This window comes from Rhinopithecus bieti, unplaced genomic scaffold (genome assembly GCF_001698545.2).
Source record: "Rhinopithecus bieti isolate Rb0 unplaced genomic scaffold, ASM169854v2 scaffold_12049, whole genome shotgun sequence".
Classification (NCBI taxonomy): domain Eukaryota; kingdom Metazoa; phylum Chordata; class Mammalia; order Primates; family Cercopithecidae; genus Rhinopithecus; species Rhinopithecus bieti.
The window spans coordinates 900424-923721 of NW_016807278.1; the positions used below are offsets into that span (position 1 = coordinate 900424).

Sequence of the window (23298 nt, forward strand, 5' to 3'; positions counted from 1 at the left end):
GCAGTTGGCAGTTCCCCCTACTCTTAAGAGCTCCAAAAATAGACTCCAGCACCTCAGTTGGCTGCTGTCACAAGGCTGCCGGTGTGGGCTGTTGGCTGCCCACAGCCCTGAAACAGGAGCCAGACTAGGGCGGGTGAGCCCCAGGCGACCCTGCATTCGCCCTTGCAGAGGAAGCAGCCGTTCCTCCTGCCCTAGAGACCCTGCACAGCTTCCCCGGCACCTGCTCCCATGGCACCTGCTCCCACCCTTCTCGCCTCCTCACTAGCCATGCCGGCTCCCCTCCGTGCCCAGTGCCTGAGACCCTTGGCTTGCAAGCCCAAAGGCTGCAGCCCCTTCGTCTGCCTCTTGAGCTCCTTGTTGTGAGAAGCAGCCTTGGTAGCGGTGAGCCTGGACTCATAGAACCCCATTTAGCATCTACTCCCGCCTTTCCTTGTCCCCATGCATCTGCTTGTACTTCATTCCACCTGGCATCCTTGGAGGAATGGCTAATTAAATGGAAAAGAGTTGGCCTATTTTTTGGTGTTTTTCAGCTAAGACCTGGGGGAATTGCCACAAAATGTGGAACGAGCCCTGGGGAGACTGACAAGCTCTGGGGTTGGCTGGTTCCTCTAGGATTGGCAGGTCCTGAGTTCCACAGACTGGCTGTTCCACTTAAGGTTTCATCCCATTCTCTTGGTTGTCAAATTTGGGAATGGGGTAAAAACAGGAGGAAGAGGAAATGTTCTCCTGGGTGTTCAATCCACATTGTCCTAGAAGAAGAGGAAACAAGCTCATTTATTTGGCCCCGTTCTTTGGTTGCAAAATCAGGATGGTAACAGATTTCAAATAACAACTGTTCTCTGGAGAAAGATGGGGATGGGGAGGTGAGGAGGTGGGATGTGGGGTGGGGCCCTGAGAGGAGCAGAGGAACAGATCCCTGTCTCAGGTCCTATTGCTTGTATTCGAGCAGTGTCATCTCCTCCTAGAAAACTGCCTTTCCAAAAAGAAGCTCATTATGCCCCTCCCTTGTGTTAGACCATCTTTGGTTCCTTATTTGTCTGCTTAACTGGTGAACTCCATAACTGGAGCTATAATAACCCTTTAAACCAGCCCACAGCTTTTCCGCTAGACTCAATTACTGCCATCCTAGGCTCTGGCCACCCCGAATTTTTCACCATCCTTTCTCACCTTCTTGCTGTTTCCACACATTTCAAGTTCTCTGCCAGGAATTCCCTCCTCTGCCTAGCAAGTCCTACTCATTAATGGAGTTGTAGTGCAAATATTACCTCTCTGAAGCCTTTTTTTAACACCTCTAGGAATGAGTCACTCTCTCCACTGCATTTTCCCAGAACTTTGCTCGTAACTCCATTACACCTCCTACCAAACACATTTTAATCATTTCTACATGTCTCTGTTCTGTTAGAATACGAGTTCATTGAGAAGAAGAGGTGCTCTGAAGAGGTGTAGCCCAAGTTCCCAGCGCCTTCTACTTACGAGGCTCATGAATTTTTATTGATGGATTGCTTGATTAATTAGGACATCACTCTTGGAGTTGGAAGAAAGCCATCATTCAGAGAACCCACCAGAAATGACATTAAGGCAAACTGATCCTTCCCAGGTGAGGTGAGACATAACATGTGGAGTCATATGGCTATAGTCAGATGGGTATCTTTGGCCATGCCTATTACGTAAAATCTCAGGGATGGAAGATCTGAAACTTGATCTGGGGGTGGATCAAGTTGCTGAATGACATTCTGCTACAGTGAAGGAAAGCACTCCCAGCTCTCTGCTCACCTGTCCTCCAATCCCCACCTCCACCCCATCTCACATTCCCACTTCCTCCATGAAGCCTTCCCTGAACACTCCTGCTTCTGACTCCCAGCTGGACTATCAGGTTGCTGAAAATCCATTTTTGTGTCTTATCCTTGGTACACAGCAAAATGCCTGTGCATGATTTGTGCTCAAAAAACTGTTTACTGCCGGGTGGGTGCAGTGGCTGACACCTGTAATCCCAGCACTTTGGGATGCCAAGGTGGGAGGATTGCTTGAGGCTAGAAGTTCAAAATCAGCATGAGCAACATAGCGTGACCCCATATCTACCAAAACAAACAAACAAACAAACAAATTAGCTGCATGTGGTGGCGCGTACCTGTAGTCTAAAGTAGCTGGGACTACAGGTGCGCACCACCCTGCCCAGTTAATTTTTTTTTTTTTCTTTTTGAGACGGAGTCTCGCTCTGTGCCCCAGGCTGGAGTGCAGTGGCGCAATCTCGGCTCACTGCAAGCTCTGCCTCCCAGGTTTACGCCATTCTCCTGCCTCAGCCTCCTGGAGGCTAATTTTTTGCATTTTTAGTAGAGATGTTTCACCGTGTTAGCCAGGATGGTCTCGATCTCCTGACCTCGTGATCCGCCTGTCTCGGCCTCCCAAAGTGCTGGGATTACAGGCGTGAGCCACCACGCCCGGCCAACCCAGTTAATTTTTGTATTTTTAGTAGAGACAGGGTTTCACCATGTTGGCCAGGATGGTCTCAATCTCTTGACCTTGTGACCCGGCCCGCCCCCTCAGGCCTCCCAAGGTAGTATTACCAGGGCAAAGCCCACGGGCATTCCAGCCCGTTAAAAAAAAAAAAAAAAAAAAAAAAAACAGTTTCTTGATGCTGATGAAATTACCTGCTTAGGATCATAGAGATTTGCTGTATATACTCTTTGCTCCTCTGGATCCACTCTCCACCCTTCTACACTGTGCTCTGTGTGCCAGGAGGATGACATTCTTTTTTTTTTTTTTTTTAGAGATGGGGTCTCACTATGTTGCTCAGGCCGGTGTTGAACTCCTGGGTTCAAGTGATTCTCCCGCCTTGGCCTCCCAAAGTGCTGGGACCACAGGTGTGAGCCACTGCACCTGACCAAGGATGGCATTTTTTGACTATGCCAACCAGACGTGGTTTCCGATTAGGTTAGGCCAATAGGAAGCACAGGAGTAAGATAAGCTGGCACTAGGGTGAGGCCAGCACATTTATTCCTCTGGTTTCTCCCCCACTGGCCAGAGGTTGCGGTGCCTGCCCACCTCTACCAAAAGCCACAGCTTCTGTCAGGCAGGTCACCCTCTCCTACAGCCTTATCCGCAGCTATTGCTTGCAAAGATTCCAGCAACCACTCCCTTCATTCTGCCCCATGTGGCTATCCTAGGTGTACCTCACTGTCCCTTAGTAGTTTCCCGAAACTCTGTCCACATTTTATAAAAGGTGTCTTCTTTCAACTCCCTAGTTATCTCACCTTGAGGAGAATTAGATACAGTACCCTCAGGAATGTCTCTGACCCCCACGTCGAGCTCCATGTTGTCAGGGCTTCCCAGATGCCTGCTTGACATTGATGCATTGATCCCAACTTGGCTCAGAATCACATTTGTTGATTATATTCCAGGAAGTCAGATGCTTCTGCATATGGCCCAGTTCCACCTTGGTTTCTTAAATTTCCCAACCAGAGAAAATGGGCATTTGTCCTCAAAGTTAGGATTAATCTCCATGGAGTTTGGAGTTCCAGAATAGTCCTTGAAATTACAAATGATACTGGTTTCCCTCCCTATATGTCCAGTGTTTTTCTAGACCAATTAGATATGCAAACTTGCAGTTGGTTTTTTACAGAGGAGGAACAGTTTTTTTCTTGAAAAGCACTTCGGGAGGCCAAGGCGGGCAGATCACTTGAGGTCAGGAGTTCGAGACCAGCCTGGCCCACGCGGTGAAACCCCATCTCTACTAAAAATACAAAAAATTGGCCGGGTGCAGTGGCTCACGCCTGTAATCCCAGCACTTTGGGAGGCCAAGGCCAGCGGATCACGAGGTCAGGATATCGAGACTATCCTGGCTAACACGGTGAAACCCCATCTTTACTAAAAATACAAAAATTTAGCCGGGCATGGTGGCAGGGGCCTGTAGTCCCAGCTACTCCGGAGGCTGAGGCAGGAGAATGGTGTGAACCCAGGAGGCAGAGCTTGCAGCGAGCCCAGATCGTGCCACTGCACTCCAGCCTGGGCTCTGTCTCAGACAAAAAAAAAAAAAAAAAAAAATTAGCCAGGCGTGGTGGCGCATACTTGAATCCCAGCTAGTTGGGAGGCTGAGGCAGGATAATCCTTGAACCCGGGAGGCAGAGGTTACAGTGAGACAAGATTGTGCCATTGTACTCCAGCCTGGGCGACAAGAGCATAACTCCATCTCAAAAAAAAACAAGCAAAACAAAACAAAAAAAAAACACAACTATTATCTAGTTGAGAGCTATCGAGTATGTCCTGCCTGCCCATGCTATGGCCATCGCTCTAGCTCAGGCTCCTGGAGTTCAGGCATCTTGGGGCCTATGACAGCTCCTGTTCCCTCCATGTCCCCATTCCACAGCACCATATCATCCCACAGAGCAAGTTTTCTGTCCCTTCAGGATCCCTAGACACCCCCATCCAGCCAACCCACTGTCATGAACAGGTGTTCTGGGGGTTGCACTGGTCCAACCACAATATATGTGGTACTTTCCTCACCAAGAGGATCTGAGCAAATGAGCCTCTTGACTCAAGGTCCCCCAACATCTCAGGGAACTCAGATCTGAACAGGGAGGTCTTCAGCTTGCTGAATCCTTTAACCTAGTTCTGGGACTTCAGTAAAAGTGAAACTTCTCCCAGGAGCCTCCCACTGTCTTCTGGCCCAAATTGCCTAGAGGGCCCTGGGAGTGGGATCTGAGACATGCTGCCTAAGGGAAAACTGAGGCCTAGAAAGGAGAAGCAGCCACAAGCCTGAGTCCCAGGAGAGAGGCATGGGAGGAGGGAGAAGTGTCTGTGTTGCTGGAGATAGGCAGATGCTAGCATTCTGAACTGGAAGGGGTGGAGGAGGGGGCAGGAATGCATGAAGGGGATCGAAGCTGTGGGAAAGAAAAAGATATGCAGTGGTGTGTGTGTGTGCATGCGCACACGGGGTGGGGTGTGACGGAAACAACGGCTTTGGCCAAATTAAGATTTAGTCCTGGAACTTCTGCCAAGCTTTTTCTCCCTTCCAGTCATCTGCCCTTACTAATGTTAGGCAGTCACAGTGTCCTTACCAACGTTATCACCCTTTCCCAGTGCCCAGAGCTGGAGGCTGATAGCTGGAGGCAGACTGGCACTGGGGCCAAGTCCACCTGTCCAGCTCCCTTCCTGGCCCACTCCCTCCCTGGCCCAAATTGCCCCTGCCCACTGGGCCTCCCTGTCCACCAGGCCCTGTAAAGAAAAGCTGGCACCCTCACCCCACAGCTCCTCATGCCAGGACAGATACCTGAGCTGGGAGATCACCCGAGCTCTCTTTTTAACCCGCCTCGGCTCATGTGACAGGCTGGAGTCCAGGCAGACATATGCAGGCCAGGCATCCAGGCAGGACACACAGCGCTATTTATTTCCTACTGGGTTCTCTTCAGGCAGAGCTGGCAGGGTGGGATTTTCTCATTGTATTTAAGCCTCAGCTGGCGCCACAGAACTGCCCCAGCCTCAGCCTTTGCCCCTTTTCCAACCCAGTAGGTAAAAATAAACCCATTTGGCAGCTTTGGGGAGTGGGATGGGGACTGCTGAAAAGGCGCTGTAAACACGACAGTGGCGGCGGGATGGGGTTGGTCGCAGCAGGGAGGGGTCTGGTCATAAACCCTGGCTCTGCTGTGAACTGAAGGGACGGGTGTTTGATCTCTCCAGCTGGGCACTCTTCCTCCCACTTCTTCAGCTGGGAAGAGCCTGGGCACCATTCATTCCCAATCTCTGAGGCAGAAGGCACTGGAGATAGTGGGTGGCCACTGGTGCTGCGGGTGGTGGCTAGGGTAGAAATAAGGGAAACAAAGGAGAGGAAATGGTCATGGCTAGTGAGGGACCCTTCATCCGAATGGGTCTTTCGAGGAACACTTGGCTCCTAGGGCACTAGTTCAAGTCTACCATCATATGCATCTCATTGTATTTCAATTATTTACATGTTTGACCTTCCACTAAACATGTGTGTTATGTTTGAATGGATCCAGCACAGCGCCTGGACCACCGAGTACACTGGGCATTTACTGAGCGACTGAAGAGAAGGCAGAGAAAGGTGGAGGCGGGGCCTGGCGCCCCCTCGGGGAGCCCCGTGGAAGTGCAGCCGCAGGGTTTGGGGAGGTAGGACACTTCCCACCCAGGAGGCTCCCGCAGCTGTTCCCTACCAGGTTTCTAACTTTACAACTGCGACTCTGTGGTCTGGGAAATCTCCGCCTTGTGTGTTCCTCCGGCTCCAGCCCAGCTTTCCCAGCGAAAGCGGCGCCTCCCCTTCTGAATGTAGTAGAATTTAAGGCTGGTACCAAATGAAGAACAGAGGAAGTCCTCTCTTTGAAATGCAGCTGCCCCAGGCCAGGTTGGGCTGGGAAGGGGTAGCAATAGCGTGTGTGACACAGCGGTTGGGAAACAGTTGTGCCTGCAGGAAGACCCACCACGGAAGCGTCTGCCCCTCGTTATTTTAGCAGCATTGAGAGGAAGCACCTGTGGTCCATCACTCCTCTTGGTCCCCTAAAGAGCTCTGAAGCCTCCTCCCTCTCACTCATGCCACTTTGCCTGGACATCTCGCTGGCATTTTAAAGCAGCTAGTGACTTCAGTTCCAAAGGGAAAAGCGATGAATGAAGAGTTTGCTGAGAGGGGAATGGCACCAGGACAATGTGGGACACTGGCTCAAAAACTCGGGTGAAAGATCCCAGGGATGAGGTTTCTGAATTCATCTCTTGTATTCACCTCAGTCTCAGGCTCTGGCTGGATTGTTAGTGGGACAGAAGTAAGCAATGTAGTTTTAGCAACCAGAGAAAACAGCAACACAGCGGGCTACTTGTTGAGGGAAATGAGGGAATCGGGGAAGAGAACTAGGGAAGCCTGGTCTGCTGGTTCCTCCTCCCCCGCGGACCTCAAGATGGCTAATCTGGGATAGAATCAGTTTGATGAGGGAGAAGAAAGAGCCAAACCCGTGATCTGAAATCATGGCAGAGAAACCTGAAGGGTAACCCCATCTCATCTTCAAGGTCAGAAACAGGGAGGTGAGAGCCAAGTTGCTAGTGGATAGCCATGTCTTTCATGCCTTTCATTCCTACTATCTTTTCTCCTCCACCTTCAGCTCAGGACAGAAGCCCCTTATTCTATACTATGCACAGACTCAGAGGACATTCTCTTCTGAAACCATCTCCCCTCCCCATCCCATTCACTGTCAGAGTTACACAAATTTTAAACCAGAACAGAGTGCAGATAACTTGCTGGCAAGTTTTCTCTGAAGCCATTGCCTAGCTTTTGTTAGATTCTAAACATATGGTCAGCAATGCTGCTGACACTCCCTATCCTTGATAAATGCCACTAGGGTGCTTTTTTTGCACACAACAGTTGCTCAACAAGTCACTGGTGAAAGAATCAATGCACCAACAAAGGCCTATATAGACATGCTTGAGAACAGCAGAGGTGAGTACAGCTTGGGTCAGGGGTCCACCCTGGGAATGATTTAAGAATTCTCTGCAGTGGTTCAGATTGGGTGTCCTGGATGTGCTCCTCAATCAGGAGATCATCAACAGCCAGATTCAAAGGCAGGGCCGAGCAGCCTCTGCAAAATGAGGTCAAATCATGTCCAGGCTCACTCTACCGGAAGGTCAAGGTCAGTCCTTAGTATCTGCACAGACTAGATGCAGTCACTTTACATTTCTGCCTTTGGACTGACAAATTCCTTCCTAGAAAGTAAAAAGCAATAGGCAATGCACTAGTAGTCCTCATTGCCATTTTCACTGCCTTTTCTAAGCTGATAGTTTTTGTCTTAAAAGGCATAAAGAGCCATGGGAGTATCCTGGTTTGTGGTGCCTTTGAGCATGGGTTTTGTTTGGTTTTTGAGACAGAATCTCGCACTGTTGCCCAGGCTGGAGTGCAATCTCGGCTCACTGCAACGTCCGCTTTCTGGGTTCAAGTGATTCTCCTGCCTCAGTCTCCCGAGTAGCTAGGATTACAGGCATGTGCCACCACATACGGCTAATCTTCTGCATTTTGTAGAGATAGCATTTCACTGTGTTGGCCATGCTGGTCTTGAACTCCTTATCTCAGATGATCCGTGGGCCTCGGCCTCCCAAAGTGCTGGGATTACAGGCTTGAGCCGCCACGCCCGGCCTGATCATGGGTAAATTTTAACAGGGATATTGCAGGCTGAATGTTCTTTCAAATTCTGCCTGGTCTATAGTTCCTCTAGCAGCAGTTAATGTCTCTAACCTGGATTTGCTCCATGTGAATATGGGAAGGTCCATTTCTAGCTTTAGGCTGGGCTCCCATAAGGCAGAAACCCTGTTCAAGAATCCAGGGAAAGCTGGGCACAGTGGCTCATTCCTATAATCCCAGCACTTTGGGAAGCTGAGATGGGCAGATGGCTTGAGACCAGGAGTTCGAGACCAGCCTGGCCAACATGGTGAAACCCATCTCTACAAAAAAAAAAAATACACAAACACACAAAAAAACTGGCCGGGCGCGGTGGCTCACACTTGTAATCCCAACACTTTGGGAGGCCGAGGCAGGCAGATTACCTGTCAGGAGTTCAAAACTAGCCTGGCTAACATGGCAAAACCCCGTCTCTATCAAAAATACAAAAAATTAGCTAGGTGTGATGGCGCACTCCTGTGGTCCCAGCTACTCGGGAGTCTGAGGCAGAAGAATCACTTAACCTGGGAGGCAGAAGCTGCAGTGAGCCGAGACTGTGCCATTGCACTCCAGCCTGGGCAACAGAGTGAGACTCCATCTTCAAAACAAAAATAAATAAATATATAAAATTAGCTGGGCATGGTGATACATGCCTGTAGTTCCAGCTACTTGGGAGGTTGCAGTAGGAGATCACCTGAGGCCAGGGAGGTTAAGGCTGGAGTGAACTGTATTCACGCCACAACAATCTAGGGGACAACTCAAGGGCAGCAGAAGGCAGTCCCTGTTAGGTATCCAATTAGCTCCTGTTGCCAGGGCAATCGTGGCTCAGGGCCAGATCAGAAGCAGGGTGGAGCAGAGCCCACAGCCCTTAGGAACATTGTTTTCCTCTTTCATTTGCTCAGTTCCCTTAGGCTTTAAAAGTTATCCCACAGACTGAGGCCTGGGCCTAAGAAAAACATCCAAACTTCCCAAATAAACTGTATTCCTTAAAGTTGCGTGTCAGGTTTCATCCTTAAGCTGAGCTTGGGCCCCAAGAGGGTAAATGGGAGAGCTGCTGATTCAGGTTCCTGGGAGATGGTCAGCCCTGAGCATTCTACATGTTTTCCCATTTTCCTTCACAGCAAGGCTGGAGCTCACAAAGCAGACTGTGAACAGAAGCTCTGGGTACTAAAGGAGGAATACTGGCGGACTCTCTGTAAGGCTGTTTCTCAGGGAAGCCTTGTCCCTTCCCAAGATTTTCTTTCTGTATCATTGTCATCAAGTGAGAGAAGCTGTACCTGCCGCACAGCCCTAATTACCCAGTGACTGGTACTCACCTCCTTCAGAGTTTGGCACACAAGTTCTTGCCTGCGACAGTTCTCGGCCTTGGTTTTGAAACAATCAGGAGATGCTAAAAAATTCTCAAAGTAATTCATTTTTATTTTTTAAAAAACACCCCAAAATAAAAAACCACTGACTCATCCATGCCAAACTGCACTTTCCAGAGGAAGCATGTCAGCAGACTCAAACGGACAATGGACAGAATCCCATGACACCAAAGTCATTCAAACCTGATGCTTTAGAGGCTGACATTGTGAGCTGAAATAGCTACAGGTCACCACTTGGCCCCATCTGGGACTCTCCTTTCTTTTTAGTCTATTCATGTGGTGGCAGAAGATGTGAGACTCTTTCTAGTCTCCAGTCAGGGAGGCTTCTCCTGTTATAGAAAAACATTAGAGTCTAGGCTTGACTTAGCGGTGGGTGAGCTATATTAAGAATCATATCCTGCTTCTTCAAAGTCTAGACGATGTATTTGTAGTTTTGGCTTCTCTCAGGGGTTGTGGATCTCAGGAACCAGAGAGCTTTTAGTCCTTTTATGGATGGGTTCACTATGACTCTTACAATCTTTTCTCATTGAAATTAGCCAGTATAATTTGACAGACACTCAGAAAAACACCCTAATCATACTAGGCTGAAGGCCAGGTCTGGAGGTACATTCTTTAAAAGTTTGGGCTTCAGGAAGTATAGGTTGAAGGTGAAAATGGGATATGTTAAAATGGGGATATTAAAAATATGTTTAGAACTGGGAGGCTAATCTCTGGCAGAGCAGAACTCTTCTTTGATTTGTCAATCCCTGGCCTTTTCTTACTCCTTATTTGTACTGACTCCAGGTTTTCCACAGCATAGATGCCTGCCGCTGCTCTAAGCCTAATAAGTTATAGCGCTCTACAGACTGGTCACCTAGACTGAAGACACGGAGGAAAACATGTTCTGGCAATTCCACCTGGCTCAAGGTATAAGTACGTATTTTTAATTTTCAGAGGAGAAAAAGCATACAGAGGCAGTCTAGAACAATCTTTGTCACCTTTCCAACTTCCGTGTTGATGACATCAATAACAGATGCAAAAGAAATAATTAAAAATAAAGGAGAAAGAATTTTCCATGATTCACCAAAGTAGTAGGAGTATTCTGTCAGGAAAGCTTAGAAGCATTTATCAGCTGCTACCTAAAATTTAGCATTTAACTTTAATTATGCGTAGTTACGAATTAAGCAAAACAGAAAGTGTTTTAACATGACTAGCTGCTACAGATCAAAATAGTTTCACAGTAGAAATTTTTATTTTTTTATTGTTCTTTTTTGATTATGCAATAAGCCCCCTTCTTAACAGATTAAATGTCACAAAAACTAAAATGTAATGACATTAGCCAGCTAACCTGTCAGCCCCAACTCCCTTAAACACTGAGAAATAAAGCATACTAATATGGTCATAAGTCAAACTTCCTCTGGGAAAGAAGATCCAGGCTAGACTCTTTCAGAGCCCCTGGGGGGCAGAAGCAGAATTCTTACATCATAGTTAGGTTTTGGTGGTATTCATTTTTTTCTTTTTTCTTTTTTTTTTTTGAGACGGAGTCTCGCTCTATCGCCCAGGCTGGAGTGCAGTGGCCGGATTTCAGCTCACTGCAAGCTCCGCCTCCCGGGTTTATGCCATTCTCCTGCCTCAGCCTCCCGAGTAGCTGGGATTACAGGCGCCCACCACCTCGCCCGGCTAATTTTTTTGTATGTTTTAGTAGAGACGGGGTTTCACCGTATTAGCCAGGATGGTCTCGATCTCCTGACCTCATGATCCGCCCGTTTCGGCCTCCCAAAGTGCTGGGATTACAGGCTTGAGCCACCGCGCCCGGCCTCATTTTTTTCATTATTATCAAGGTAACTGTATCTAACACTGGACCAGAAGAAAGTGTCCTTACATAATCCTTATCTGATTACCCTTTCCCAAAAAGAAGACATCAGAGACTTAAGAGAAGAGGCGAGCATGCTCCTGGTTCATGGAAGGAAATGAGCTTCCATCATCTGCACATGATCAGCAGCCATCAAAATCTGTAATTCAGAACAATATGAAGACATGGGCCTGCCCATTTGAAGCTTACTTTCTAATCTAAGCAGAAATCATGATAGCACATGATGAAAGAGTATATCAATAACTCTGAGGATAGAAGGTAGGATAGAATACAAGAGGATGAGCAGTATTAGGTGGATTAGCCAATTTCCAATATTGAAAGAAAAAATGAGGCTGGGCACAGTGGCTCATGCCTATAATCTCAGCACTTTGAGAGGCTAAGGCACATAGATCACTTGAGCCCAGGAGTTCAAGACCAGCTCGAGCAACATAGTGAAACTTCCCCTCTACAGATATACAAAAAACTAGCCAGGCATGGTAGCGCGTGACTGTAGTCCCAGTTACTTTGGAGGTTGAGGTGGGAGAATCACCTGAGTCTGGGAGGTTGAGGCTGCAGTGAGACAATACTGTACCACTCCACTCCAGCCTGGACGACAGAGTGAGACTCTGTCTCAAAAAGAAAAAATAAAGAAAAAGAAAAAATGACTTGGGGAATGAAATCAAAATTCTAACCCAACTCTCACCATGTCAGAAACAATTTGGAAATTCAATTTTGTTAATTTAGAAATCAGTAAGTCACTTAACCTAACCAGTTTGACTGAAATGACTACAAGAAAAATGGCTAAAGAACAATCCAATAACTGAGGAAGAGACAGTCTGAATTTCTACACTAACTGATCCAATTCGGTCATTCATTGCTATGGCTGGGCAGGGATCCAAGTGAAACTTTAACAGTGGCCAAAAAGGTGGCATAGGGTTACTGCCTCTAAAAACCACAACTTGTCCCTAAGCTTGAAATCCACCCATAAACCATCAAATTCATGTGGACGAGCACCATGTTTTTAAGCAGCCCACTCTCCTAAAACTTGCATTGGCCTGCAGAAGACAGGCATGCCAACCTCAGTGACTCTGCTCTGCATCACTCTCTAGGTTGCCAAATTTAGGCAGAAACATCCATTTGCCTTCCTGTAGCTTTCTAAAATCTGTCTACAGTGTAATGAGTTGTCTATGCCTTTTCACTTAACCCAGTTTCAGTAACCTTATAGTCCGTTTGATACACAGAAATAGAGCACACACCAACCTCAGCCACAGGGTCCTTTCTCTCCCAAGTTCAGGCACAGTACTGGCTAGAACTCTAAAAACACAAACACCAAAACACAGTGTACATCAGATGCCTATGAGGTCGCAATCCTTTTAACACAGTTTGTTTGCAGGAGCACTTCTTAAACACTGATAACAACTGGCAAAACAACCTCAACATATGCTCTGCCTAGATAATGCAGGAGATCCTTAAATTTCTCCAAGTTAGAAAATTCAGGACAACAGCAATATGGTGTTAGGGATTGGAGATCTGTGTCAATCAGACACAGCCTTGCCACCACCTAAAGATGTGCTCGCCGCCCCACACATGGTGTTAGCAGCAGTTCCAAAGGCAAACACATTCACTCTTGGAAGACAGTGTCAGCTGTCTTGACACTGCTACTGACTACATTTAACCAACTCTATGATGTGGTACCAGAGCCCAAGAAATACATCAAGCCAGATCGTTCTGTCCAAACATCCCAAGGAAACATGTGCCTTGGACAGCACCCGAGTGGGAACAGGCTGCTAATGTTGATATAAAATGCAAAATAGTAAAAGCAGCATTTTCTCTAATTTACTATTCAGTGAGAAACCCAAGCACAAATCCAATGCAGCAAATTGTAGAGATTCAATGCTCCCTGATCTGCAGTTAAGCCAGGTGTGCCACCTCCTTCATCTGACTTGGATCCTGCTCTGGACTTTAAGGAAACATCTACCTGGCTAGCAGTTCAAGGACTCAATATAAAAATAACTCATGCTTTGTTTCAACTGGAGGGTCGTGACACAGTTGGGCCTACAAGAAAATCATTCATAAGTCAATGTAAGCTCATATCTACTGAAAAAGTAGATTTGAGTTTTTTGAGTAGATGTGAGCTTTTACACCCTATGTTATGATGAAGAGATTCACTGAAGGATTCAATCGTGCTGTACTACTTCCTGAAGTTGGCAGAGAAATCATGCATTTCTTGGTAGTTGAAAGAAGGCTGATCCAAGTACACAGTGAAGAGGTGTTCCCATTTCTCAAGGTGTTTCATCTTCATGGCCATGAATATTTAGCACCTGCAAAGTTCCCAAAACTATGCAATGCAGTTAATGTGGGGAAGCAGACGTTGGATAATTCATTCAGAGACTACCAATCTTCCAAAGAGTCACTATTTCGACTAGCAGATCATGAGGTAGGTGAGGCAGTTTCAAGACCTCCCTTGAAGAAAGCAGTGATGAGTAAAGATGACGAGGATGGGTTATGAGCAGCATTTAGTGTGACATGTGAAGAGATCAAGATACCACTATCAGACAAGAAAACCAATGACCAGACAAATTTCACACAGCTTCTTCAGACAATGCAATCAAGAGATAGGATGCAGACTTAGAAAGAAAATTCAGCAGCAGTTAGAGGGATCTAAAGGAGTTGTATATTTATTGCCTTCTGTAAACCAGGAGTAAAGGAGATAATTAAGGTTTTAAATAATCCAGTTTCTTAGTTGCCAAAAGTACCAAGACTTCCTCCTATTAATGAGGCTAAAGGCTCAGTTTAAGCTGTTCTCTGCCATCTGGCCTTTGTACTTGGGAGACTAAAGCCATCCTGGACATTTAAATGAGAGAGATTTGCACTCTCATTTTTCACAGCCTATGCTACAGCAGTCATGACTACTTTTGGATAAAGCAAAAGTTCCCTAAATAATATACCCATGGTATTTTTCTTTTCTTTTCTTGTTACTACACTGCCCAACAAGAAGAGCTTCTTCCAATCTCGTCAAGTTTGCACCACATTCTAGAATAAATGGAACTGGATCATTCTGAGAACTATATTGTAAAAAGCAAATATTCTACTTTAAAGAACACACTTTTTTTTTGAGACAGAGTCTCACTCTGTTGCCCAGGCTGGAGTGCAGCCGCACAATCTCAGCTCAAGTGATCCTCCCACCTCAGCCTTCCAAGTAGCTGGGATTATAGGCATGTGCCACCACGCCTGGCTAATTTTTGTTTTTGTAGAGGTGGGGTTTCACCAGGTTGCCCAGGCTGGTCTTGAACTCCCAGACTCAAGGGATCCACCCACCTTAGCCTCCCATTACAGGCATGAGCCACTATACCCAGCCAAAAGTACACATTTAGGATAGAACTTGAGCATACTTTTGTTCTGGAAGAGGACAGAAATAGAGGAAGGGACTGGAAAAAACAAACAAAACCCAGTAGCAATGAGTTAGTTTCTGTCCATTCTCCACCCTTCTAAGTAGGACACTGGCTTAACAACTAGTTTTATTATCAGCCCTCACTGTTTAAATCTTAGCAGAGAAAAAGAAAAGCTGTTGAAGAGAATAAAATTAAGAAATGTAAAGGGGAAAACAATTGATTATCACCAGTTTCTGGATTTTTAGTTTTCTTCTAACTGAAGTTCACTCAGATCTAGGGAATAGCATTAAGCTTAAAGTGAAAGTGGGAAAAAATGTGGCACATTAAGGTGGCAGGTAGCTGTAAAGAGAAGAGGGGAGCATTTTTAAACTGTAGTAAGGTTTACCTGAGAGTGACTACTTTTATAAGGAAGAGATTCTATGAAAATGCAGCAAGGAGGCTGGTCCGTGGAGTACCACAAAGCTGGGGAGCTGCCGTTTTCATGCTGATTCTCTATCTTTAGCATTCTGGGTCAATTGTGGCAGAGAAGCTGTTTTATCTTCCTTGGACATGGGAGAGGAAAGAAGGAAGGATGCATATGACTCAATTTTTAAATCAGCACCTTACAGGGTTATTTGGTAAAGTGGTAAGGCTTCTGTAAAATGCTTTGAGTGACTAGGAAACAAATCAGAGGCAAAATAACAACATAATAACACCAAACATCAGAGAACTGAAGGGAAGAGGAATGAGTCACTGAAAACCAGGGACACCAATTGTCCAGGTCACCAACAGCTTCCTGGTGCTCCCCCACCCCAGTCTGCTGTGAGCTCTTTCACCTAGAATGAGCCTAGAGAATGGCCTACTGGGGTAAGGGACCTAGCATTGGCTCTCGGCCACAACTAACACCACATCCCAAATTACCCTTTCCAGAACAGACGCCGAGGGACACTAGAAGTGAGGGGTAGTTGGGATACATTTTTTGCTACACCTTCTATCTTGAGAGAAAGAGATTTAAACGAATAGTATAATACATCAGTTGAAATACCTCTGACGATAATAACAAAGATGCATTGACCTATAAAAAGTCATTTAATGCATATTCCAGATGGCCAATACAAGCTGGGTAGGTAATTAGCCCTTGAAGAATTCTTTTATAGTTATATAAAAATGTTTTGTCTTGTTTAAAAAAAGTCTAGTCTAACAAAAACATCCACCAATGGGCTTGCAATTTTTCCATCTGCAGGTTTGCAAGATCATAAAAATACATACATATGCATCTCTGGGCATATCTCTGTCCACTAGCTAATCAGTTTTGGCAATACACTGCATAGGGGTATACTACCATTGGTTTCTGACATTAAGTTAGCTTTAAGCTTATTAGCTATTCCAACAACTGGAGGCAGCTTAGAACCCAATCCCTGGAAAGCACTTGCAGGATTAACTACCCGTTTCCCTGACACCTTGTCTATGGTGGTGAGAGGTCTGGGGACAGACTTGCTAATCCAAGGGTGTCTTAATGCTTGAGCTGGGGTCAGGCGGGCAGAGGGGTCCCAGTGAAGACACCTTTTCAAAAACTCTATAAACAAGTAGTCATCACACCCTTTCAGTGCTGTTCCCCAGTCTTTGCTGCCCGGGGGACCCCGCTTTTTACCCCTACGTGAGCGACCCCCCACAAGCACAACCCTCCCATCTGCCTGAGTAGTCACAGAGCAGTAGCGGGGTATGCCCTTGGAATTAATAAAGTACTTGGCACGTTTGGATTGCTCCAGAAGTTTTGGTGGTGGCATCCCTAGAAGCTCCATCATGCAGGCCAACTGGTCTCCTTCATCCTCTCCAGGGAAGAGAGGCTGTCCTGTTAAAAGTTCTGCAAGGATGCAGCCAAAACTCCATATGTCAATCGGTGTGCTGTAACGGCTTCCTAAGATGATTTCTGGAGCTCTGTAGAACCGAGACTGGATATATGTGTAGAGCTTCTGGTACTCGAAACAGCTGGACCCAAAGTCAATGACCTTGGTTGAACTGCGCCCGTGGTGTTTCAGGAGAATGTTTTCTGGCTTCAGATCGCAGTGAATAATCTTATTTTTGTGGAGGGCATCCAAGGATTGCAAGATGGACTGGGCAAACTTGCGTACCAACTGGACGCTAAAACCCTGAAACTTGTTTTTTTTAATCAGCTCATAAAGGTCTATGCTCAGCAATTCAAAGGCCATGCAAACATGGTTCCGGAATGTGAAACTTTCCAGCATGTGGATAACGTTCATACTACCAGTTTTATCCTGTTTTTTAAGATGCTCCAAAATCCGGATCTCCTCAGCTGCTTGACGATGAAAGCGCTTCTCATTGCGCACCATTTTCAGGGCCACGTACTGCCGCAGTTTGTGATCATAGACCCTGGCCACCTGCCCAAAACTCCCCTTGCCAATAATTTTCAGCACCTCATATCGATAAGCTAGATGGTCTCGAGGTACATGAATGTAGGCCCCATCTGCATCATCATACCCCCCATTATTGGGACCACCAATAACTCCATGTCTTTTTTTGGCATTTGGACCTACAAAGTAAATTTCTGGATAATTTATTATTTCCAGCTTCTCATAGGCAGTGAGGTGGTGTTTATATTGCTTCAGGGCTTGTTCTGGAGTCAGAGGTACCACTTTGGGTGCCTTGGATGAACTGTTGGATTTTACTGTATTCAAGCAATCTGAACTTTTACCCTGAGAAACAGTAGGAGAGCATTTTTCAGAGTCACTGATGCCATCTGACTGAATAGTATTGGATCTTCTGTTGCCAAATTCTTGAAACAGTTGTTCTACCTTCATCTCACCTCCATCCAAAAAGTGCTGAGTATGATCTCTTGTAAACTTCTCAGTGGTCATCTATGAAAGAGACAATGAATATGTTAAAGTCATAAAGACATCAGAAAGATGGAAGAATCTTCCCTCCTCTAACTGAATAACACCAAAACATATCCAGTCATATTTACTTTAAGGTTAAAATGATCCAAAAAGGAGATAAGAAAAGCAAGAGTCTCTAGCAACTTATGTTATATTAATTTTCAGACTCCCTGAATATTGCGGCCATCCCTAATCCCCATACATGCCTTGCTTTGTTCAAGACAAGATGGTCTTACCATGCCCCCCACATGCCAGGTTCCTTCTTAAAGATGTGTCCTTGTACTGGGAATCCGTCTACCCCTCATCCCCTCGACTCCTACATTCCTTCAAAGCCCAGTTCAATTCCTCTCTCTTCCACTTAGAACTACTCCAAGCCCATACTAATTAACCTCACATCCTAACTGCAGTTTGTCCAGTTTATGCCACATAATTTGGTACTTGATTATGTATAACATATGCACTATCTTACACTGTTTACTAATTGTTTCAAGTATCTTCCCAAATCTTAAGGACAAATAGCATGGTTAAAATAATGCCTACTGAAGTGTAAACAATAAGGCACCATCAAGTGACAGAAGCAGAATTTGAACCTAGGTCTTCTGGCTCCTATTCCAGGGCCCTTCCCATTAATATAACTCAGCTCCAGGTTCTCCCAGCATCTGTAGACTAGCAGGGCTGAATGTTGACTGTGGCCTGGAATCAAAAAAGTGTTCAATCATCTACTCCCAGGTCCCCATATAAATTACTGCAGCCTTTTAACTTAGTTCATTGAATCACAAAAGCTCTAAGTTAGAAAGAACTCTGGAGATCAACTGGACCAATTCTTCAAGTACCTGATAACAGTGAGGGTCCAAGGTCCCTGAGGTGCTTCTTAAAAACTGTTCCCCAGCAAGAGCCTACTTGATTAAGGAGTACCACTTCTTTCACTAGGTTTTCCACAGTCTTCTCCTGGAAGGGACAGTGACCCACAGAAAAAAGCTCTACTTACTCCTCTGAATTAAGAGTCTTTGAATTGAAACAAGGTTTTTTGAAATAAGATGGAGGAAAAGAAGGACAAAAACAACCAAACACCTAAGTAAAATTAATATTAATTAATATTAAGAAAAAAGGGTGGGTGCAGCACACCAACATGGCACATGTATACATATGTAACAAATGTGTACGTTGTGCACATGTACCCTAGAACATAAAGTATAATTTTAAAAAAAAGAAAAAGAAAAAAGGGTAACTGTGAGATGACAGGTACGTTTAATTGGCTTGACTGTAGTAACCATTTCACTACCTGTATCAAAACAATTATATTGTACACCTTAAAAAATAAAATTTTTTGGCTGGGTGTGGTGTCTCACGCCTGTAATCCCAGCACTCTGGGAAACCAAGGCAAGTGGATCACTTGAGGTTAGGAGTTTGATACCAGCTTAGCCAACATGGTGAAACCCTATATCTACTAAAAATACAAAAATTAGCCGGGCATGATGGTGCATGCCTGTAATCCCAGTTACTTGGGAGGCTGAGGCACAAGAATTACTTGAACCCAGGAGGTGGAGGTTGCAGTGAGCCAAATCACGCCATTGCACTCCAGTCTGGGCGACAGAGTGAGCCTCCGTCTCAAAAAAATAAATAAAATAAAAAATAAAATAAAAAATTTGGCCAGGCATGGTGGTTCATCCCTGTAATCCCAGCACTTTGGGAGGCCAAGGCGGACAGATCACTTGAGGCCGCCAGAAGTTTGAGACCAGCCTGGCCAACATGGCAAAACTCCACCTCTACTAAAAATACAAAAAAAGAAAAAACAACAAAAAAAACAAGGCCAGATGTGGTGATGCATGCCTATAATCCCAGCTACTTGAGAGGCTGAGGCAGGAGAATTGCTTGAACCTAGGAAGTGGAGGCTACAGTGAGCCAAGATCACGCTACTGCTGCATTTCAGCCTTGGCAACAGAGAGAGCGACTGTCTCAAAAAAATAAAAAAAGAAATCAGTGAAAAATACTAAGAAGGGGCTGGAAAGATAAAATACTAAATCTGTTGTTAAAATAAAAGGAAGTCTAGGATACTTAAAAGAACAACTGTTTTTCTCAATGGACCCTGAAGAATTATGTCCTTTATCTGTTTGATAATCTGTAGTATGAGGAACAGATTAATTCCGGAGGAGCTCTGGGCTACAGTTATAATCTCTAAAATGTAAGCTAAAAGTGGTCAAATCTTTAAAACTAGAAATTTTAATATAACCTAAGCAAAACAAAATTGTATTTATAAATTACCAAAATAAATAACAAAAAACAATATTAAAAAACATAAATGACAAAATTTAAGTGTTGGCATACTTCAGACAGCCCCCGTAATTCAGTTATAAAAGTCCTTTTAAAAAATCATTTAATCAATTTAAATATTTATAGAACACTTATAGTTACATCATGTATTATATGATCTTAAAGTCAAGAAGCCAGTTCAAATGTAGCCACAGCTTGGCATTTAGTTTTAAAATAAAGGGGCCAGATATTGCCCAAGTACATACAGTCTCTCTGATACCAAAATAGAAAACTATCACTGGTCAAGAAAATAAACAGGACTGCATATAGAATCTAAATATTGGCCAGCCGCAGTGGCTCATGCCTGTAATCCCAGCACTTTCGAAGGCCAAGGTGGGTGGATCACCTGAGGTCAGGAGTTCGAGACCAGCATGGCCAACATGGTGAAACCCCGTCTCTACTAAAAATACAAAAATTAGCCAGGCGTAGTGGTGCGCACCTGCATTCCCAGCTACTCAGGAGCCTGAGACAGGAGAATCACTTGAACTGGAGAGGTGGAGGTTGCAGTGAGCTGAGATCGCACCACTGCACTCCAGCCTGCAATCTATTAGGGAATGAATCTGGTGGAACTAGAAAAAGAATTTTAATTGTTTGGTTTTAATTAGATTTACATAACAAAAACAAACATCTACAAGCATCTTGGCTAGTTGTCCTTAAAATCTTTACTACCTAACTTTAATGCATCTAAATATTTACTGCTGAAGTCTCTGAAACACATCCTGAAGAAACAAGGAGTCAGAAGGCCTGGGTTGGGGTCCTGGCTATGCTACTTAAAAGCTGTAGGTCCAGCTGGTTGTGGTGGCTCACTTCTGTAATCCCAGCACTTTGGGAAGCCAAAGTGGGCAGATCACCTGAGGTTGGGAGTTGGAGATGAGCCTGGCCAACATGGTGAAACCCCGTCTCTACTAAAAATACACAAATTAGCCATGCATGGTGGCATGTGCCTGTAATCCCAGCTACTTGGGAGACTAAGAAAGGAGAATTGCTTGAACCCAGGAGGCAGAGGTTGCAGTGGGCCAAGATTGCATCACTGCACTCCATCCTGGGCAACAGAGCAAGACTCCTTCTCAAAAAAAACAAAAAACAAAAAAACTGTAGATCCCTGTTGCCTTCCTGAGCCTCAGTTTCTTTATCTGCAAGATGTGGATAATAATATCTGCTTGTAGGATGTTGTGTGAATCAAATTCTAATTCATAATAATAACTTCACCAACTATAAAATATTTAAGACACTGGTTACAATTCAGCAAAATTCTCAATACATTGAAGTTTAAGTTCCTATACACCCTTCCCCTTCCCTTTTTCTCTCTTCTCTCTCTGGTGGCTTCCTCCATTTCTCCAGTCTGATCTCCCTCCATCAAGCGTCTAGCACTAACTACGCCTTCTGCTCAATGAAGGCCCCCACAATAGGCCTTCGCTTAGGATACACGGAATTGCCTCACCCACTTTCTCCCCACATAAAACATACTTTCCACTCGCTATACAATGGACTGTGTTACTTCTCCATGGATATTTGAACTTCAACAGAAGATCAATGCCCTAACCCAAAGGAATGCCTCTCTAGGAACTGCAGTCACCAGTGACAAGCTGTTAGGAAAGGTTATTTGTGGTGCAGGGTCTGTCCCTGGGAATTTCCCCTACTCTGCTTACATGTAAGGCTGCACTGGCTCTGAAGGCCTTCACTTCTGTTTGTGATAATGAGAGGGTCTCAGGTATACAACATAAATACGAACAGATACATATCAGAAATGTAATTTCCACAGAACTATTACAATAATATTAATGATGTCATTTGGAGTCCCTGATTCATGGTTTTTCCTTAAGGTAAACCTAAATTTCTCTCCTTGCAAAATAAGTCTTACTTTGCCTTTGGGAACTACACAGAAATGTCCAAATTTCAAGTAGGAGCCCTCTAGATACCTAAAAGGGGCTGTGCTGTCCCTGTCTCCACCATTCTGTAGGTTTACCATACCCACTACATCTGCCTCACCTCACCCAACATATGTCAGGCTTCCTCACTCTCCTGTTCACATTCTCAACGTAGGCTGCACTTTACGTCTCTCTTACAGCATGCCTTCCAGAACAAAGCAGGCTACGTCAGTGTAGTCCACCATCAAGGTCATCTTCTCTAGTGAATCTGGAGAATTCTGGGAGGTAATTTTTCCACACAGGGAGGGGTTCTCTTCTTTTATTATTATTATTACACTTTAAGTTCTAGGGTACATGTGCACAACGTGCAGGTTTGTTACATACGTACACATGTGCCATGTTGGTGTGCTGCACCCGTTAACTCGTCCTTTACATTAGGTATATCTCCTAATGCTATCCCTCCCCCAGCCCCCACCCCACGACAGGTCCCGGTGTGTGATATTCCCCACCCTGTGTCCAGGTGTTCTCATTGTTCAATTCCCACCTATGAGTGAGAACATGCAGTGTTTGGTTTTTTGTCCTTGCAATAGTTTGCTCAAAATGATGGTTTCTAGCTTCATCCATGTCCCTACAGAGGACATGAACTCATCCTTTTTATGGCTACATAGTATTCCATGGTATATATGTGCCACATTTTCTTAATCCAGTCTATCATTGAGGGGCATCTGGGTTGGTTCCAAGTCTTTGCTATTGTGAATAGTGCTGCAATAAACATACGTATGCATGTGTCTTTATAGCAGCATGATTTATAATCTTTTGGGTATATGCCCAGTAATGGGATGGCTGGGTCAAATGGTATTTCTAGTTCTAGATCCTTGAGGAATCGCCACACTGTCTTCCACAATGGTTGAACTAGTTTACAGGCCCATCAACAGTGTAAAAGTGTTCCTATTTTTCCACATCCTCTCCAGCACCTGTTGTTTCCTGACTTTTTAATGATCACCATTCTAACTGGTGTGAGATGGTATCTCATTGTGGTTTTGATATGCATTTCTCTGACGGCCAGTGATGATGAGCATTTTCTCACATGTCTGTTGGCTGCATAAAGGTCTTCTTTTGAAGACATTTCATATCCCTTGCCCACTTTTTGATGGGGTTGATTTTTTCTTGTAAATTTGTTTAAGTTCTTTGCAGATTCTGGATATTAGCCCTTTGTCATATGGGTAGATTGTAAAAATTTTCTCCCATTCTGTGGGCTGCCTGTTCACTCTGATGGTAGTTTATTTTGCTGTGCAGAAGCTCTTTAGTTCAATTAGATCCCATTTGTCAATTTTGGCTTTTGTTGCCATTGCTTTTGGTGTTTTTAGTCATGAAGTCTTTGCCCATGCCTATGGTCTGAATGGTACTGCCTAGGTTTTCTTCTAGGGTTTTTATGGTTTTAGATCTAACATTTAAGTCTTTAATCCATCTTGAATTAATTTTTGTATAAGGTGTAAGGAAGGGATCCAGTNGTT

At 44.9% G+C, this 23298-nt stretch overlaps 1 protein-coding gene across 8 annotated transcripts in view; it reads right to left on the reverse strand.

Annotated features, from left to right (window-relative positions):
- Positions 1-9541: 9541 nt before the first annotated feature.
- DYRK3 (dual specificity tyrosine phosphorylation regulated kinase 3) overlaps positions 9542-23298 on the reverse strand; it is a 19292-nt gene continuing 5535 nt past the window's right edge. For 4 of the 8 annotated variants that reach the window (XM_017880897.1, XM_017880898.1, XM_017880899.1 and 1 more), the window contains one exon: positions 15779-17588. In XM_017880897.1, the coding sequence (XP_017736386.1) occupies positions 16011-17588 (1578 nt within the window). In that variant the 3' untranslated portion in view covers positions 15779-16010. Of the gene's footprint in view, positions 9840-14646; positions 15276-15778; positions 17589-18439; positions 18555-23298 lie in introns of those variants that run through there. The other 4 variants (XR_001887139.1, XM_017880903.1, XM_017880902.1 and 1 more) reach the window with 4 other exon arrangements.